This window comes from Ctenocephalides felis, unplaced genomic scaffold, assembly GCF_003426905.1.
Source record: "Ctenocephalides felis isolate EL2017-DRISC unplaced genomic scaffold, ASM342690v1 CF-g0.4_SCAFFOLD_03571, whole genome shotgun sequence".
Classification (NCBI taxonomy): Eukaryota; Metazoa; Arthropoda; class Insecta; order Siphonaptera; family Pulicidae; genus Ctenocephalides; species Ctenocephalides felis.
In genome coordinates, this window is record NW_020539725.1 from 44,612,447 (window position 1) to 44,632,626 (window position 20,180).

The following is a 20,180-nucleotide window of genomic DNA, read 5'->3' on the forward strand; positions in this document are numbered from 1 at the left end:
AATTATAATAATCTGAACAAGTAATCTCAAAGCATTCAGTCCAGTATAAGAATATTATACATGACGAAATGTATAATTGTTGCACCCTGTATGATAGCGTATATAATATTAGTATTTTGAGTGGAGTAAATAAATTCTATTTGCTCTGACCGCTTTTTAAATTTTCAAATACTAAACGTCATATTTTAAAAAAATCTATATATAATAATCTATTAGGTTTAGGTACCTTAAAATAATAAAAAAAAAAACTTTGTTCTATATGTTCATACAAAATTACATAAAAATTTCTATATATTCATAAAAAATAACGTAAAAATAAACTATCATAAGGGTGGTTGTTAGTTGTTCAGATTATTCAAATCTTGCTCTATATATAAATTAGATTATTTTATATCAATTATATATATTTTCTTTATCAATCATCTTTACTCGAGTCGCTATCATGTCTAGGTTTTAACTGCACAGTATGTTTTAGAAATTCTATCTGCTCTTTGTTATTGTCGGTATATTCATTGCACAAAATTTCTTCACTGTAAATAAATGATTCATAGTCCGCTTCATTAGAGGTTGTCGGTGATTTTTCCTTAGATTCATCGTATTCAAACTTTTCACTGTCCAGGTTTTCCTCTGATTCTGCTGAATTTTCATCACTACTCTCTCTCTCCGGTTGCTCTTCTTTGATATATGGTTGTAGGATGTCATGTGCCATTGTATTATTTATAATATCTTCTTTTGCACTGATTGAATTATGTCTAATTGTATTTCGAATAGCATTGTTGTCTGATCCAGCTGTTCCATTTGTAAAATTTTGTGCCTTGGCGTTTGTCTTATATGTGTTATTCCAAGTATCACTATGTCGCCTCATGTGCTTTTCTGAACTTGTACTCTAAAAATGTTTAATTGAGAGTTAATGAAATTTTTTTTTAATATTAGGATATCACAAAATTGATTTTGGTTGATTGTCAATGAATTAAATTAAAATATGTTTTGATATGATTATCACAACAATTTTTTTCTGTTTTAACCATCACCAAAAAACAAATATGGCTTTCTAATTCTGTGCTATTTATATTAATGATTTTTTAAGCTTACTTTTTGGAAGGATTGGCTATATTTTCGCTTTAAACCATAATTTTGTTGAAGTGCAGCTTGAAGTAAAACTGATTCATCTGTAACAATTTCCTCATGTTTCAAATCCGAAGAATTAGAGTTTTCATGTTCTCGAGGAGCAGAGTTAGCAAGTCCTTTTACCTATAATATAAAAAAATTGTTAGAAAATTCCAAATATGAAATTAGGTCATATTTTGTGAAATAATTATTAAAATAAATCATTCTTTTCATCACAAGGAGGAGCTTGTAAACCGAAAGTACTAAAAACTATTAAATAGATTATTTCAATAATACATGGCTTAATATTAAAAATTTTGGAAGTGACAAAAACATAATATGCTTCAATTGAATTAATTATTTAAATACAAATAATGTCTGCATGTCGTCTTTGAATGTTAAGGAATACAATTATGCATAAAATTCCATTATATGTCGATTAATGGATTGCAAGAACAAACAATCATCAATAATTAACTGGCAATTAAATTATAATTTGATAGTGTAAAGTACCCGAAATTCTTCCGCTGCAGCAAGAAATTCAGCTAAGCGATTTTGCTGCACATTGACTTCACCCCGATACATAAAATCCACCAAGGCCCGTATCTCCCAGAGTGCCGATCCCCGCAATACTACCACTGGGTGTTGACATGGATTTTCTCGGAATAAATCAGAGAAAAATCCACTACATGATGATAAAACCATCTAAAAAACATAATATATAAATAGTGTGAGATAAAAATGGTTCATATGTCTTGAATGTAGTATATTAGATAAAATAAATTAGTATTTGTTTTATCTATCTAACCTTGTGGCATTTAATAAATTGTCCTTCGCAAGCAAGAGTCACATCTACAAATTCCTCAGAGTCGAGAAGCATTGAAAATGTTTTTTGCATGTTGCTATGATGACTGTTCCAACGTAAGCAAACGTCTTGAGATGATGGAATATCTGGTATAATAAGTTTCTGGAAAAAAACATAAATCATTAAATGCATATCATGATATAAATACATTCCTCAAACAACTCTAAAATATTTTATATCCTGTAATTATATTTTTTAATCTAGCATTTTATGAAGTCTTTAGAACAAGTTGCCAGATGTCAATGATATTAAATCTTAGTTTGAAAACATGCATGCTTTTTATGTAACACAAAACTGGAGCTAGCAATTTTCAATATTTAAAAAAAAATTGAAATATGATTCATATTAACACACTATAGGCGGGCCCGTAAAAATACTCGTCAGACCAAACTGATATGTGTAGCGGGCAAATCGCTTGCTCGACACGAGTGTTCTTTCCGTCGCCTCGCATGAACACAAATGGCTGTCACATTGAACATATTTTTTATAACTCTTTTTTTTAAAAAAAAAAACCGTCTGGTTGTTTTGAACTATAAAAAAATTATTTAATTGATGCATAATTAAACATGAAACTAACAAAAACTAGTGGCGTATGGCATCGTGCCTTAAGGCAAATTGCTGAAACTTCCTGTACCATAACGAAATGTTCGAGGAATATTGAGTATTCAATGAAATATTTTTTTTCTAAAGCAATTGTTATGTCAACACAATCAGAATGTTTTTTGAATCATTCTATTCGGATGCTTATTTCTATCAAAAACTGCCATTTTGTGTACATTTAGCTCCGTATCTTTGAAATTGCTGAACCTGCCTTTGCCAAAAACTAATCAACCCTTCTCCCAGTCATTACTAATTTAATGTTTTTTAGTTAAAATTCAAATCGGATGCTCCGTTCTCTCAAAAACTCGATTTCTATTTTCTGCACTTTTTGCTCTGTATCTCCGTAACGGCTGGACCTGCGATTGCCAAAAACTAATGAGCACATCTCCCTATCAATAGGAATCGAATGTTTTTTGAACCATTCAAATCGGTTGATCCGTGCGCCCGAAAACGAAACCCGTGAACGAAAAAATGCGGCCACCAAAAACACACGCACACACACAGACACATCCATTTCTAATGAGGTATGCCAAAATGTTCAGAAACCCAAAAACCGTAGAAAAATGGAAAAATTTTCATTCTTGATTTTCCGCCCATTACTATATATAGGTTAGTTATAACTAACCTACGGAAAGTTAAAAATTTAACGTACAGTAGATATATAAACCACTTTTTACATACGTGAAATTTATGGAAAAAATCACCCCTTATGAAGAGGTGCTGGGACCAAAATTGCAAAAATAGCTGAACCACTTCAATTAAACTATTTCGTTTCAAAACAACGCAACTTTGACCTAAAAATGATTCAATAATTGGAGGATTGTCAAATTCTGACCACTCCACTTCTTCATCGTCATTATTTCCAGAATCTCTGGAAATAATCGGTAAAACTCTACGTCTTCTAGGATGAAAAAAATCTTCATCCACATACACTACCAAAAACAGTAATATCAAAATCACTTCCAATTTGTGATAAATTATTGGCGCAAACTTTACTATCGCTATCCGATGCCATTATTTCATTATTGCAAATAACAATGTAAGAAAGAGTTGAACTATACAAATCTGACTAATAACTAAAATATTTGATAAAATATATATTGAACAACTTTTTATTGTTGTAAATTCTGCATATTTATCAAACAAAGACAAAACAAATTGCGAGTAGCTTAAATGAAAAGAAACTTGAAGATAAAACATATTGTTTCTTATTCTAAAAGTCTTTCAATACGTAAATCAACTGAATCTAGAGAAAAGTATCAGCTATTCTTTCAATATCATGTACAAACCGATCAGATAAAAGTATTTTGACTCGCTTTTAAAGTTAGTCTGTTTAAAGCGTAATAATACCTTGCCCGCCGATAAGCAACAGTCCTCGCAGAGCGTAATTTTACGGGGCCCGCCTATAGTGTGTTAACATTACATATTAACACATGGTAAAGGCATAACAATGAGTATGTGGCTAAAATGAAATATAATTACCTTCTCTTGAACAGGTGATGGTGATATTTTCGTTTTTGTATATTGATTATATACTTGTGATTTGACATGCTCTTGTATGTTCGAAATATTGGACATTACATTGCTCACATTGCGATCTTTGCGCTCAATAGCGGGTGTAGGTACATTTGAAAAACCATTTCCTATTCAGAAAAAAATATACATTAAAGAAATTTTTAAAGTATATATATTATGATTCTTACATATATGTTATATATATGATTCAATATTTTTTTTAATATAGTATTATTTGAGATTACTTTTTGCTATTGTTATACAATAGCTCACGTCAACGGTGATTAGTTCTTCTAGTTAAATAGTTCGAATTGAGTAAATCCTAATACTGTAATGTAAAAAAGTAGTATACCTAATACACAAAATATTAACTTACGTTCATCTGTTTTGTGATTCATAAGTATACTCCTGCATAACATCGCAGGATAAGTTTCACCGCCGCTTCCAGAATCATCACCACTCTCGATTTTCACCAGCGGTGGTAAATCGGTAAAATTTGTGGTAGCTTTATAAAGATTGTCTATTGCAGTTGGTTTTTGTTGTCTGTTATCATTATTGTATGATATATTGTTGTATGAATTATTTTTAGTTAAATTGATATCAATCGAATCGCCATTCCGTGATGTTAATATATCGAATACGCATTTGGATACGATATCGCGTGTTGGTTTGCTAGTATTCCTAGCCTCCCATTTTAAATAGGTCCACTTTTTACGACAATCAGCTTCGGTACGATGAATTTTCTCCACTTTGGACACTGCAACAGCAATTTTCTCCCAAGTCTGAAGCCAAGGAGAATTCTTGTTCGAAACATCTCCTAAATGATAACATTCATGTGAATAATTTACAAATTTAAATGAAATCGATTGAAAAGTACAAATCTACTGCATAAATAACCTTTAGAAGAATGCTGATAATAATCAGATTTTAGATCTTTAATACAGTAAAACAGGAGCAACTTTGGATTTTCATAAAAGCTCGTTGATTAGTAAAATAGATTTAGGTTCGAGACATAAACTTTTTTTATTTACACACTTATTCAATTTTATAGTTCAAAAACACATTGTTCATAAGATATATTTATATTACCTCTTCCTCCTTGGACGCTGAATAGTACCACATCGCGATATTGCAGAACGCATTTCAACAGGCATTCCACTTCGGGTAAGGTAAAATTCAGTTTGCGCGGTTTCGTCGCACTATTCTGGGCTTGGGCAACCACCATGGCTGGAGTGACAAGTTTTATATTTGCAATCGATACTTGCGGTTTCGCAGGATTCATATTCATCATCTTATTAAATCTGCAACAAAGATCAATGAAGTTGAGAACAGAATCGTAGGAATAGGAGGAGAAATCTCTATAAAAATCTCTATACAATTATATTGGAACAAGTACTTGGAAAGGTTTATTACCTAATTAACTAAGTCTTCGTTAGCGAAAGGAACTAATAAAATGCATTAGATCACATAATGTACTGCATCAGATCAGATACTTCAACTCTAAATTACATCGTTCAATGAGGTTGAGAACAGAATCGTTAGAATAGTTGGAAGTGATGAGACTTGCAAATAGAGATTTTATATTGGGAGACCCGTATCATTTTAAGTACTTGGGAAGGTTTATAATTACCTAATTAACTAAGTCTTTATTAATTAAATTAACTAACTTGCGAAATAAACTAATAATACATTAGATCAGATAATGTACTACAATCGATCAGATACTTCGGCTCTAAATTCCATCGTTCAATGAGGTTGAGAGCAGAATCGTTAGAATAGTTGGAAGTGATGAGACTTGCAAATAGAGATTTTATATTGGGAGACGTGTCTCATTTCAAGTACTTGGAAAGGTTTATAATTACCTAAATAACTAAGTTTTTGTTTGCGAAAGAAACTAATAAAATACATTATATCAGATTTACTACATCAGATCAGATACTTCGACTCTAAATTCCATCGTTCCATGAGGTAGGGAACAGAATCGTTGGAATAGTTGGAAGTGATGAGACTTGTGAATAGAGATTTTATATTGGGAGACGTGTATCATTTCAAGTACTTGAAAAGGTTTATAATTGCTCAATTAACTAAGTCTGTGTTTGCGGAAGAATAATCAGATTCTATATCTGATCAGATAATGTACTACATATCAGATCAGATACTTCTACTCTACATTCCATCGTTATTAACAACCTGATGGATAGTTTCGAGATATGGCGCTGGAGAAAAATGGAATCGATAAATGCACCAACTTGATATTAAATGAAAAACAGTTAAGGGCGAGAAAACTAGATCGAACCCAGATTGGAATTAGAGAGTCTTCACGGCATTATCTAAAGAAACGAGGATGGGGATATGGGCGACTTATTCGAGAAGAGTAAAATGTAAAGAACTTAAAGCTGAAGCACAAGAAACAGTATTTTTCAAAGTTAACACAATTATAAGAGCAAAGAGAGTTAACTAAACCACATTTGGCATATGGTGTTCTCAGACCACGGGCCTGCCTTTGGGAATAGGAAAATAATGAGCCAATATGAATCAGTCAAATCTAAGTAAAAATCCAAAAATTCTGAAAAATTAAAGATTTGGCTATTTTTATAAAGTATAATATTACAATCCTCTCTGCCATATTATTGTCTTATAGAAGCATTTTTCAAAAAGCGCGCTTATTAATATAATTAAAACTGTGAAAATCTTTTCAATAATGCATTGAAAATATATTTTGTATTTTGTGATTTTCAGTTGAAAACCGTTTTCATATTTCTATTATAGCTGCCTTATTATAATTAATTAATATTTAATACTTTATTGATAATGACTTATTAATAATACAAATAGAGTTCGTCTATCGTTCTATCAAGCAAAAAAAATTTGCTATTATTTTCATCACAATTGTTAACTCTGATGGTACTTCGTTCGAAAAATATTAACAACTAACTTACATTTATTGAAATATTATATATATTATATATATATATATATATTAAATTAATAATATTTATATAAATAATTAAATTCTATATAATATGTTAAAATGCAATTCGGTAGTCGAAATTTAAAAATCGTGTTCAATAAATGAGTGAAAGGGCGGGGTTTAATTTTCTGACTTTAATTTTTCGTAGCATAAAATTCCGTCTTCTCGGCAAAAAATATCTAAAAATATCAGTCTTTTCTCGCAAAACATAATAATTGAGTAGTTTTACAAATTCAAAAATTTAAATAATTCTAAAATTCATTCTTTACATATTTAAAATATAAGAAGTGCTTTTATGAAAAGTAAAAAAAATTATAAGTATAAAATTAGAAATTTAATGCCCTCGTTAAATGCATTTCAAATTAAAAAAAAAAAAAAATCTACATGTGGTACATTATTATTGAATACTAACTTGTTGATAAGAGAATTATAAAAGAATGCTTCGACTATATTTTTTATATTATTTAAATTAAGCAAACGGATATAAATTAATATTATATTTGCCGAGATCATATAGTATAGATTCATTGCATTTCTCTTTTTTTAATAATAAAGAAAACAGTAATAGGAAATTATTTTTTGGGAAAAATTATAAATATTTTAATTAACAAATACTATGATAAAGATCGTAAAATTGTTCGGATTTCAGTAAAAATCCCTTTACCAAAACCCGGTGATTTTATTCTTAAGACCTATTTGACCTTATAGGATTTACTTTAAAATAAAATTTAGTTTATAAATATGATTTATGAACTTATAATAAAAATGATCGTATTTGAAATATTGGTTTGATGCATTTTATTCAAGAAAAAATAATATTTGGACCCCAGAAGGAAGCAAAAAAATATGTGGCGAGACAGGTATTAAACGCATACATGCAGGATTCGGGTGGAATTTTACCTACGGATACATACACAAATACAAATTGACGTTGAGAACCTTGACAATTTGGCTTTCGAATTTTGGGATGAATGTAATAAAAAGGCAAACCAAAACTGAGTTTAAATAACTGTAATTTAAAATAAAGGTACACCGGTAAAATAGAGGAAATATAAAATAATAGAATTTATAATTTAATTGAAAGGCGCATATAAATGTAAATTTAAAATATAAATGTTTTATAAAAGTGATGAACTCTGAAGATGAAATATTGTTTTCGAACCTATGTATATAAATTGGTATAAATTTGGATCGATAAAAGTTTTCTTCTGCTTATCCTACATCTCCCTCTCGCTATGAAATCTTTCTCTTTTTCACGAAATAATAGCAGGAGAAAAAGCCAAGTAATGATTGTCTACCATCACAAATATAAGAATCTATAATGATGCACTTATTAAATTCCGCTTGCGTTCTTCATAAATCATAGTGAATTTGTTTTTTATAATCGTAATATTATTATTTAATTTTAATTACTACTAGTTATTAATTTTAAAATGAATTTATAAAAATATTGGCAAACATAGGCGATTTAAAAATTATCACAACATTGTTTTTTATATATAACAACCTGCCGTGAATGATATAATTTAAAATTCATAAATAAAGACAATTTCAAATATCAATTATTATTTATATTAATTTTGATTAGTCGGTGCAAGTATTCAAATTCATTTAAAAAATATGCCGGGTTGCATTTATCTTCCTTACTGATATGCATAACTTTACTATACGAATGACATTTTTTTAGGATCGATTTACACATGTAAACAAATCTAAATAAATAAACATCTCCCATCCAAATACACAAAAACATCTAATTACATGTATATTAATACTTACATAAATAACACTGAAGTAATTTTACAACAACACCAATAATCTTCTATATATTATTTGAAAATCGTTAATATAAAATTTCAACTCACTATCCGAAGGGCATAAATTTACTGATTCAAACATGATTCTATAGAATGACGCTAAATAACGCATGAAAATATACCCCCACCCGGTTCGAATTTGGCTTATTTGTGTGCGTTAGCAAGGAACAAACTTGAAGGATTCTGCAAGTTTTTAATTTCATACATTGTTGTAAAACTTTTGAATACACAATCTTTGCACGAGAGGTAGAAATCGTATATTAAAATGGTAATAAAAATTGAAATATGAAAAGCTATATTTGTTAAGTATTTTTTTCTGAGTATTTTATATTTTTATAGTTTTTATTTTTCAATATTTATTTGTTCAGTATATGTAATAATATTGAAATATTATACATATTTTTTTTTCAAAGTTTTAATTATTATTATTTTTATTAATTCTCATAAATTTGTAGAAAATATACGATGCGCTATATACCTGTTCAAAGTATGCAATTATTTTCTTAAAAAAGGCAATTAATTTTTTTAAAGTCATTTTTTTATGATTTATTCAAACAGGAGTACACAGAGAAAAATAATAGTAATTTTAAAAATTAGCAGTTCTTAAAGTGGGGGTTCTCAAAAAATTTACTAGTGTTCATGCCCACGATTGAAACCCTCCTATAAATCCGAAATGGAAAAAAAGAAAATATTGTTAATCTAGAATGATGTCACTATGGCATATTTTATTTATTTATTTATTTATTTGATATAATTCATGCATACTGTATCTCAGTCAGACAATTGTTCTGGTTCGAGAGATCACAGCAATTATAACAAAAAAAAATCTAAATTTTATGTAACAAAATTACATTACAAGGCATCTATATATTTTCACTTATTACTATTATATACACATATATACACAGAACGCTTGTGCACATACATACGTAATTGTAATTAATATTAATATTAATATTTTAACAGAGCAGAAGTAATATAGTATTTAAAATAAGAAATTTTATCTCATTTATTTCATTTTTATCTTATGTAATTTTTCAATTTAATTTTGAATTTGTTCAGGTCCGTCATTGTCAGTTCGCCCGGTAGTTTATTGTAAAGGCTGCTTGCACTTCTCAGAGGACTTGCAAGTCCTTTACTAGTTTTTGCATGTTTCATGTGAAAGTTTCGGTTTTGTCTCGTTTATCATATACCAGGATTGAGTTACAAAAAAAACAATCATTTTTCTCGCTACTTTTTGAGTTTCTCGAATCATTTAAAAATAGTAACAATTAAAATTTGGAGATAAAGCTAGTATATGCTTGAGAGAAGTCTATAAAAAAGATTCTATGAAAATTTCAAGTAAATCGGTCTTTTTCGTAGATCTCAAGATATCGTGGGCATAATATTGAAGAATACAGTTTAGAGAAAAGCACTTAGTTTAAAGTTTTGCAAACAGAAGAGGATTATCATGGTTAAACAGCTGTATCTACGAAAATAATTTAGATTTAAAAAATCCTTTCGTACACATATTATTAAAATGTGGCGAGCATAGCTCACATGGTAGGGTGCTCGATTCACACTTCAGAGATTTTTGGATCGAATCCTGTCATTGACTTAGAATTTATGCAAAAAAATTGTAGTTAATTTGAAATTAAATGAAAATTGTATTTGTTAAGTAGAAATTGAATAAAAAATAGGAAAAATAGGAATTACAGAATTCGAACAGCTGAATTGTATTAGGAGTAAGAAGAAAAAGTTTCAGAATTTGCTGAGATTAAAAAGAAGAATGAAGAAGAAAAAAAATGGAATGAAAATAGAAGTTGAATAGAATTAGAAATTTGATAGAAAAAAAAGCAAAAATTGAAGAAATTAAAAAGAAGAAGAATATATTCTATATTCTTATAGATTTATATATATAGATTAAATATGATATAAAAATTGGTATAGAGTGTAAATAAATAAAAATGTTGTAGGTGGCTAAATGCTCAGAGTAAGCGAGGCCAAATAGAAATTTAAAAAAAACAACATATTATTAAATAGAAGAACTTTGAAAATATGAAAAAAAGGAAAATCGATTTTTTTTAATATCTACCCTATAATTTACATGGAGTTACACTCCACTTAAGGGAACGGCACAAATTCACAAATAGTATATAAAGTTATTAATTAATCATTTTTTTTAATTTCAATAAGTATTACAACTGTTAAATTATTAACATCTAGTAATATTGTTAAATAATATAAATTTAAATAAATAAAAGTGCAAAGGATAAAATTTACATGAAAATAATATCCGTAATATGATTTGATATAAAATATAAGCAAATACTAATAAAAATAAAATTAATAAATAATATAAATAAAATAATGATAAATTTAATTAATTAATTTTATTAATATAAAATGATTAATTTTTTTATTAATAAGTAATAAATATTTATTATCCACCGTAGTACAGATTGAACATCCTTAAGCCGCTTGATGTATTCATCGTCTATGTGTGAGTTCCGAGCCGAGAGAAGCGGCGAGCTGAGCTGCGCGCATGGTCGTAAGTAAAGCGTGCGCCCTCCGCCAGCGAATACAGTGTAATATTTCTCAAATTTCTTTGTTAAGGTTTTCGTAAAATGGAATCTCATAAAAACGCAGACTAATACGATATGACATATAATTTCTTAAAATATCGACGTTTTCCAGGCTTCATTCCGAAGGGGTAAAATATCATTTTTTGCACGTAAAATTTGCTATATATTTCAGGATATTAATATATTGCTGCAAAATCAAATAAATGGGATTTCAGATCAGATTTTTTTATATACACATAAAAAATCCTATTTTCATTGCAAATTATATCTCTTTAAAGAAAGAATTAATTTCAATATTAAAATGTTCAAAATTAAACTAGTGGGGCGCATGGCATCGTGCCTTAAGGTACGATGCCATACTTCCCGTACAAAAAAAAAATTTTTTTTTTTAAAGATTAACATTTTTGAAAAAAATTTACTCTGAAAAACTAGATTTTTGAGAAACTATAAATTTTTGACAAATATTTACTTTTTTTGAAAAAAAAAGACTTTTTGAAGAAAAGTGTATTTTGAAATTTTATTGAAAAAAAAGTTCTTTATTTTAAAAGTTGTTTATTTTATTATAATAAAATAATATAAATATTTTGGAAATTCTGAATTTTTTTCAAAGCAATCGTACTGCTTTAACTGCATAGAGACGAAATATCGAACCGCGTAAGCGCCGCACCGCCGACTAACGGATAAGCATTGGTACGGAACCCATAGGAATGTAAACAAAATTTATACTTATTGTTAAAATCTCTATAAAATATCTGATAATTTGATGTGCATATGTCTAATGATCATTTTTGACCGCCAGATGGCATTTTTTTTTACTTTTTTTGCTAAAAATTATTCAAAGTTCAAAGTTAATTTTTTTCTAAAATTTGATCATCTTCATCTTTTTAATATAAGTAAAATGTTTTTTGAATTATTCAAATCGGACGCTCCGTTCTCTTAAAAACTGACCGTTTTTGGCACTTTTTGCGCTATATCTTCGGAACGGCTAGACCTGCCTTCGCCAAAAACTAATCAGCACGTCCCCTTATCAGTACGAATCGAATGTTTTTTTTAATTATTCAAATTGCTTCATCCGTGTTCCCGAAATCGACGACGAAAATTTGTATCCGAACACACATACACACACGCACACACACATACACACACATACATCCATTTTTTCTAAGGTATGCCAAAATATTCAGAAACCTCTGAAACGTAAAGATATATAAAAAAAATTATTTTCGATTTTTTTGCGATTACTATAACTTACCCTACGGGAAGTTAATTATATAAAATCTAATTTAATTTTGAACATTACATATTAATATTTATATTTTTAACTTCCCGTAAGGTAAGTTGTCGACGATTTCGCAAACACGGATCAATCGATTTGAATAATTCAAAAAACATTTGTTTCCTACTGATAAAGAGACGTGCTGATTACTTTTTGGCAAAGGCAGGTCTAGCCGTTTCTGAGATACAGGGCAAAAATGCCAAAAATGGTATTTCAGTTTTTGAGATAACGGAGCGTCCGATTTAAATAATTCAAAAAACATGACAAGATGAAGAATTGATCAAATTTCTGTAAGGTTCAGCGACTACGGAGGTCCAATAAAAAAAGTAAAAAATAATGCCATTTGTTACGCGGCGCTTACGCGCTTTGATATTTCGACTCTAAATCAGCTATTCAGCGCCATTGCTTAAAAATGTTTAAAATTTTCAAAAAAATCAAAATAAAAAAATATTAAAGTATAAAAAAGTTAAATTTATCAAAAAGAAATATTTTTTTCAAAAATTTCAAAATTTCTAAAAAATTATAAGCACGTTTTGAAAAAATTGACGAACACATATTTTACTTTTTCTTTGAAACAACTATAAAATTCATACTGGCATTTTATTAAATTCGGACGAATACCGAATATCTATACATATATTATTCGGCCAAATATCAAATAATTAAATAATATATGTTCTTAAAAGGAGATAATTGGTAATATGAAAACAAAATCGATTCGTTATGTATATATCCATCTTTTAATTTCTTCTTCAATTATAATCATTGCATCTTCTTGTATATTCAGAAATTTAAAAAATTTCTTTATGAATTCTTTTCATAATTAAAATTTAGAAAGAAAAGGTTATGGTACAGAAAGACTTTTTTCTGCATATTTAATAAAGTATTATTTCTATTTTTCGCAGACCGTCGTATAACCTTTCTGTATGTTAAAGCTCAAAATAATTATTTTGAATTATGAATTATAAATATTGAATATCAATTAATTGATTTATCAATACTACATGTGAGATGTAATATATACCCCAAATATAGAAAAATTGTGTATGTGTTTATGTGCCGATTTTTTTCATTTTTCGTCGACGTTTTCTTAAAAAACGGTTGCACGTATTTCAAAATTTTAAATTAAAGAAATTCGATAAGAAGGAGTCTTTCATTATAGGTTTCCGAGATAATCGTCCAAACCGTTTCTATGGCATTAGCTAAAATAATAAAAATTTTACGGCTATGTTTTTGCAAAAAATCATGAATCTATTTCGAAAATTTAAAAGCCGTTCGAAAGGCATTAGATGGGATCGTGCTTATTTATCTATGATGCTGATTACTTTTCGGCAAAGATCGGCTGAGTCATTTTTTTTGCTGTTTTATAATTAATTCAAATATGAACGAACATCCTAAAACATTATAGTCCTACGAAAAGTGGTTGAATAAAAACATTCATCATCGTTTGGATTAATTGGCCGCACTTTCAGTTCATACAAGCTGCAAAGTTTACGCGTCTTGCCTTAAGGAAAAATGTGACTTACAACTAATTATTAATATGAGGCCGATTTATGAATGCTTTTTGTAACGGTTACTTTAAATACACTTTTTTACATCTTTTATTGCAGAAGCTAATAGTAGCTTTTATGATATTGTTTCTAAAAAAAAACATCTCATTTATAGGCACTGACAAATTAATAAAATTTAAAGAATTATTCTAAGCATTTAGTTTAAAAAATAAATTAGAAACATAAATATATAAAACAACAAGTAACAAAAGGGAGAGAATATATTCACAAATATTTGCGCTTTGCTTTTTATTTAAAAAATGAGTGTGAGATTGAATTTATTGTGTCTATTATATTCATTTTAACAAACTTCTTGAGAAATCATGCTAATTGTACACTATTATCACTCCAATTTATTGGTAATAATGATATAAAGAATTAGATTGTCCTAAGCCTAGAATCTTATAAGAGATATTATTATTGTTATTTCTTTGATAAATGCCCATTTGCTTTATAAAATTTAGTTAAATTTATCAAGTATTTATTAATAAAAAGAAATAAAAGAAACTTTTTATATAACATTTAATATATATTTTATTGCATCTTATATATTCAGTCCATTAATTTAAATATGACTATGATCCGATGTCTTCAATGCATATCTGGTGTCAGAGTTTTTTACTTCATTTATTTTGGTTTCTAAATAAAAGTGCTTCTTATCATCTGTTAACTGATACCATTCGTGCCAAGGAATCTTTAAATAAAATATATAATAATTAAATATTAAATTAGCATTTTTATGAAATGAAACAAATATTTAAGCAACTTACTACTATAGGTAAATAACCTAGTGTTTCAAGTTGTCTGATCTTTGTTAATAAAAGTCCAGCATATTGATAGCTCCCAAAGAGAAGTTGATTTTTGGTTCCAATTATCATTGCTATCCATTTAAATTCACTTGTTTTATCTATAGTTTGAACAGCGCCTGCCTCATAAAAGTTTTGCCACACAACAGATTGTGGGGCGCCATCATTATCCAAACAAATCATAATATCTAAAAATTAAATAATGCATTTATTTTAAATCGCATTAATTTATCTATATTGGTTGAAAATCTACCAGATTTCTCAAAATGGGGTAAGATATGTACATGAGCAGCATATTTTTCATTTCCATATAATGATTGCACATTTCTTAACACTTCAACAAACAACAAATCAGGTTTATGTATTTTGCCATTAAGATCAATGTTTCTTGTAAATTCTTTGCCAATCTTTGTCTTTTTACTCCATTTAATCTATTTCCATTATAAGAAGGTATTTCCACATCAATACTGCAATCGAGGAATAAAATTTCTCTTCCTATATTATAATAACCTTCACCTAAAATTTAAGGTCATAATTCAACAATACAATTAAAAGTATTACATAAATTTAAAAATTGTATTATATAACTTTTCCACTAGAAGATAACTATTAGTTACATAACTTAGAAGAATACAAAATATGCTTAGTAATTTATCTTCAACAAAACTTACAAAATTAAGGAAATATTTTAAAAGATGTCTCCTAAAATGAATCAAAACCAAATATTTTGTTTTGTAATTTTTTACAATAGTTATCAGTAAGTGCAGGAAAATATAATTCATATATTATAATGATAAATTACCATAAGTATTAGTTAAAAATGAAGGGCTCAAAACTTCATTCAACAAATCAGAGTCATATAAATTCCTGAGACTTAAATAATACAGAAGACAAGCAAAAGACCTGGGATATTTATTTATTTCTTCATCTCGTTCAGGCTTTTTTATTTCCTTCAACATTTTTAAGTATATACTATTGCCTCCATCATCGTAATCAAACAAAGTAAATGCGAAGGCTAGTCTCTCCATATCTTTGAGTCTAATTGTACTAATATTTTCAATACACTTTTTAGCTATCTCATTCATTAATTTAGGATTGTGCATTTGTATATTAGTTCCCAAAAGGGCAATATGCACACAACACAGTAATGATAAGCGAGGGATTTGCTTAACCATGTTATGTAGAAGAAATGATAAGGGTTGTTGTAATGAAATTGGCATTGAATATCGTATAACCTATAAAACAATATTGAGAATTATTCTTTTGTGATAATAACAACTTTTATTTATATTTCATACCTTTGATATTGCACATAGAGCGATTTCATGTATATTATCAGCAGATTCAATAGTTCTATAAATAATATGTTCAAGCAGATGAGGATTATGTATTGGAGTCTTGGTTTTGAAAAAACTCATAGCAGCTATTGCAATTTCATGAGTTGATAATTCACAAAGGCAATTGTGCAAACTTTTTTCAAAGTCCATCATAGTGCACAATGGACGGCGTGATGAATTTATATAAAACATTATCTGAGTCAGCTGTTGAGGTGTCAACGTTTTGACTTTTCGACCTACTTTTGTAAGAATTGCTTCAATAAATTTACTATGTCTAACTAACTTTAAATTATACCAAAGATCGCAATAAAATAGTATTTTGTCGATATCCCAAAAATGTGATCTGGATTTACAGGCTTCATCCAGAGCGATCCATAAACTGCAAAAGTTTGAATCCTTTATGCCATCAGCTTCTTCAAAAAATGACAGATATAACAACAGTTCTTCAATTTGTGTATCGGAACATTCACCCATTTTACTTATAATTGCTTTAGTCATTTCATTAAACTCTGAACTTGATATTTTCTTATGATTATGTTTGGCAAACATTGCAATTTTTTTAAATGCTATTATAATTTCATCGCTAGGCTTTAAGTCCCAATCTTCCTCTATTAATTGTTGATAATTGTTTTCAGTGAGGCTATTATTTTCTAATACGGCATTTTGATTTTGAAAAATCGTTTTACTATACAGGTGATTTGTTTCCATCACTGAATGCGCAAAAGCATTCTCATTGTCACAATACAATTTCAAAAATCTAATGCTTGATAGATAAAAGTTTCTGGCAAGGCCTGCATGAATTTGGAAATTTAGCAACGATTGTGATTTACTGATCGAAAATGAAGTCGCATGACTAAATAACGAAATATTTCGAATATTTGCAATATATCTAAGTGGATGTGACATTATAATATGTATAAAAAAATCTTGTCAACATCTAAAAAATATAAAACAAATTACAAAAATTAAAATGCATTTGACATTTTAGGTTAAGTTACATGCGCATATCCACTTTCAATTTGAATTTTTGAATTTGACAGATTACAGATCAGTACCACAGCTCAGAACAAAAAGAACAACCATAGATAAATAAGCATGAGAACAACCCCTTTCTTAAATAATATATTTTTTTTAAAAATAAAACAATATATTTCTTTTATCCAAGAACAAAAAGCAGTAAAATATTGTCTTGGTGAAATTTTACACACCTAGTTTTTGAATTTGAATCATATCGATATATTAATATCGATATATTACGACTATATTATCAATGGCTATCGAATGGCCATAACCTGAGTGTCAAAAGTACACTTTTTATTTGTGTTATTTATAAAACGTGATTTTGTACTTGTGTCGACAATTATACATATTGCTTTAAAAAGCCAAGGAATTTATTGATGTAATTGCCTTCTTCCTGTTTTGACATATCATTTACCAATCAGCTGTTAACCTATATTTTAAGACTCCAGCAGATGACAATAAATTTCACGAATTCAAAAAATAATGGGAGGAAAATGACATACTCTATGATAAAGTATTAATGTACGAAAAGAAAAGTTCGTGAATTATCCATAGATAATTAACAATGTTAGATGGCAATATACACCAAACTAAAAGACAGCAAGATATCTTCAAAAAATGTTTATATTTAATAAATATTTAAAATGAATAGTACCTTCTGAAATAATGTGGAATGTATTTGGTCTTACATCATTTGACCCATTGAGCCAGTTTTCAGAAATGTGGTATCAAATATTTCTGTGGTCGTTAATTTCATCTATAGTTGTTCATGTATTTGCTGCTCTATTTGCATTTATTACACTAAGGAAGCATCAGTTTGGCAAGTTTTTTTCAATATTTATTCTTTTGATGGGAATAATATCTCCAATCACTTCTGGCGTGGTGAGCAGTGCAGTGATTGCTTTTGTCCACCGTACATCTTGTCTACAAATGTCACCCTATATATGCCATGTTTTGGGGCGTAGGGCAAACTGTTGTTTCAATTTGTGTTGGATTTACTAGGATATTAGCAACTTTATAATTATGTTATGTGATATTATGCATTTTGCATTTAAAATTGTATTTCAAATGTAATCAATTTAAATAAGACATAATTTTGTGTATATAATGTTATTTTAGCAATCAAAAAGTTTTGTGTATATAAGTTTAAAATTAAAAACTAGTTTAATTATACTCGTTTATTATGCTTTTATTTTCAGAATACTATATAAGGAAAAATGATATAGTAGTTGGTCTTATTCTCAAGCACAAATAATTCCTGCATTAATAAATGATAAAACTTCTCTGCATTCATGTACATAAAAAAAACATTTACATTACAAGATCTACATCAAAGTGATTTATCTTTCTTTTTGTTAAGTGGATGAGAAATGTTCCTTAACGAGTATGTTGGAATCTGATTGGATGTAAATAATAGATCTAATTTGCACAAATTATTTTGAGTTAGTTACTAAAGAATATTCAGTATATTATTAGTGCAAAATAAAGAAACTAGACAAACATCAACATTAAAATCAGGAATATAATAATTGAAATTAACCTGTAACCAGTAGATTCTTTACATGACTTATTTGAAACTGTTGTAAAACTTATTTATGGTCACTATGTACATAAACTTATAATCTTATCTTATTAACATTGTAATTAATAAACAAAAAGTTACGTTAACAGCAAGAAATTACTTTCCCTCTGTGATTAAATTTGTAAAATGAGGATAAAATTCCTATTAGTTTCCCATAATTTAGCGCTTAAATCCACACATGCCCGTATTTCTTTGAAGTCTCCTCCTGTCTGTAGGATACTGAACATGATCAGACATAAACTAGCCACACCTTGAAATGTTATCTAAAATTTGATAAATTATTAAGTATTAGAAAACCTGATGAATGCTTCAATATTAACTAAAACAATTAGTTAATATTTAAACAGTAAAGCAAGTTGCAAATCTTAAATATAAATGTATAGTGTATTGTTTAATTATTGTAGTGGTCCGTTGTAGAGACCCAATAGAAAATACAAATTTGAAACTCTTACTCACAAAGTGCATAAATACATTTATTTGTTTCGAGACTTTAACATGTTTAATGTTACTGTTAGTAATGAGTACATCATGCTTAACTTTTTGAAATACATTAACATATTGTTCACAATATGTCATTTTTATTTATACTCACATCGAACGGCAAGCCGGTAAATTCTACATCCATATTTCTTAAAAACGTTCGATCTAAAAGACAATATATATGAAATAGCACAATGAATTAATAACAAATTTTATTTGTTAAACTCACGCTGAGCTGCTGAGATAGCTGTATGAAATAGCATTACAAAGCCTATGAATAATAGGATTTTATAAGTAATTTTGACATTTTACTGACAATTTAAAATAACGCTAAATAAATTAATTTTTTATTTTGACAGCGCTAAGCATGAATCGGCCAAATTAAGTAGGTTATGATTGATTATGATGACAATCTAGCTGCTGTCACAGCAGAGACGACAGTAGCGCCAGACGACGGGTTCTAAACCTATTTGTCGCACACGGGAAATGTACAAATAAAAAATCTACTTTTCACTTTTTAACCGATAATGCTATATAGTATAATTTTCATATTTTAATGAAAATTTTAAAATATCCGATGAATAATAGGTTTGCTTTATAAATTCAGTGAAATATAAATTATATTACTATAATATACTATAATTATACTGTATATACTATATATACTATAATTTTTATATTTTAATTAAA

The 20,180-nt window shown here is 28.2% G+C and overlaps 4 protein-coding genes across 5 annotated transcripts in view; 1 reads left to right on the forward strand and 3 right to left on the reverse strand.

Moving 5' to 3' along the window:
- LOC113386825 (acyl-protein thioesterase 1-like) overlaps window positions 1–20,180 on the forward strand; it is an 87,764-nt gene that overhangs the window by 56,309 nt on the left and 11,275 nt on the right. The window lies entirely within an intron of this gene.
- LOC113386822 (protein jim lovell-like) lies at window positions 338–8,973 on the reverse strand. The gene is made up of 8 exons (XM_026624582.1): window positions 8,838–8,973; window positions 5,177–5,388; window positions 4,464–4,904; window positions 4,055–4,215; window positions 1,916–2,074; window positions 1,621–1,812; window positions 1,093–1,251; window positions 338–886 (listed from the first exon to the last, which is right to left on the reverse strand). Exons 2-8 carry the CDS (start codon window positions 5,376–5,378, stop codon window positions 416–418), a joined length of 1,785 nt encoding a protein of 594 aa, XP_026480367.1. The 5' UTR covers window positions 5,379–5,388; window positions 8,838–8,973; the 3' UTR covers window positions 338–415.
- LOC113386112 (FAST kinase domain-containing protein 5, mitochondrial-like) lies at window positions 14,831–17,285 on the reverse strand. Its single transcript, XM_026623918.1, is given in 6 exon segments — window positions 14,831–14,959; window positions 15,036–15,259; window positions 15,325–15,468; window positions 15,471–15,587; window positions 15,874–16,306; window positions 16,370–17,285. Coding segments are annotated over 6 exon segments (1,794 nt in total). The 5' UTR covers window positions 17,117–17,285.
- LOC113386113 (membrane magnesium transporter 1-like) lies at window positions 19,093–19,770 on the reverse strand. Its single transcript, XM_026623919.1, is given in 4 exon segments — window positions 19,093–19,143; window positions 19,145–19,273; window positions 19,603–19,655; window positions 19,720–19,770. Coding segments are annotated over 4 exon segments (267 nt in total). The 5' UTR covers window positions 19,754–19,770.

Coding starts and splice junctions, on each gene's coding strand:
- LOC113386822 (XM_026624582.1), bottom strand. CDS start 5,378: ATGATGAATATGAATCCTGCGAAACCGCAAGTATCGATTGCAAATATA. Junction 4,905..5,176: donor CAGCGTCCAAGGAGGAAGAG/GTAATATAAATA, acceptor GTTATCATTTAG/GAGATGTTTCGAACAAGAAT. Junction 2,075..4,054: donor CATCACCTGTTCAAGAGAAG/GTAATTATATTT, acceptor GTTTTTTTCCAG/AAACTTATTATACCAGATAT.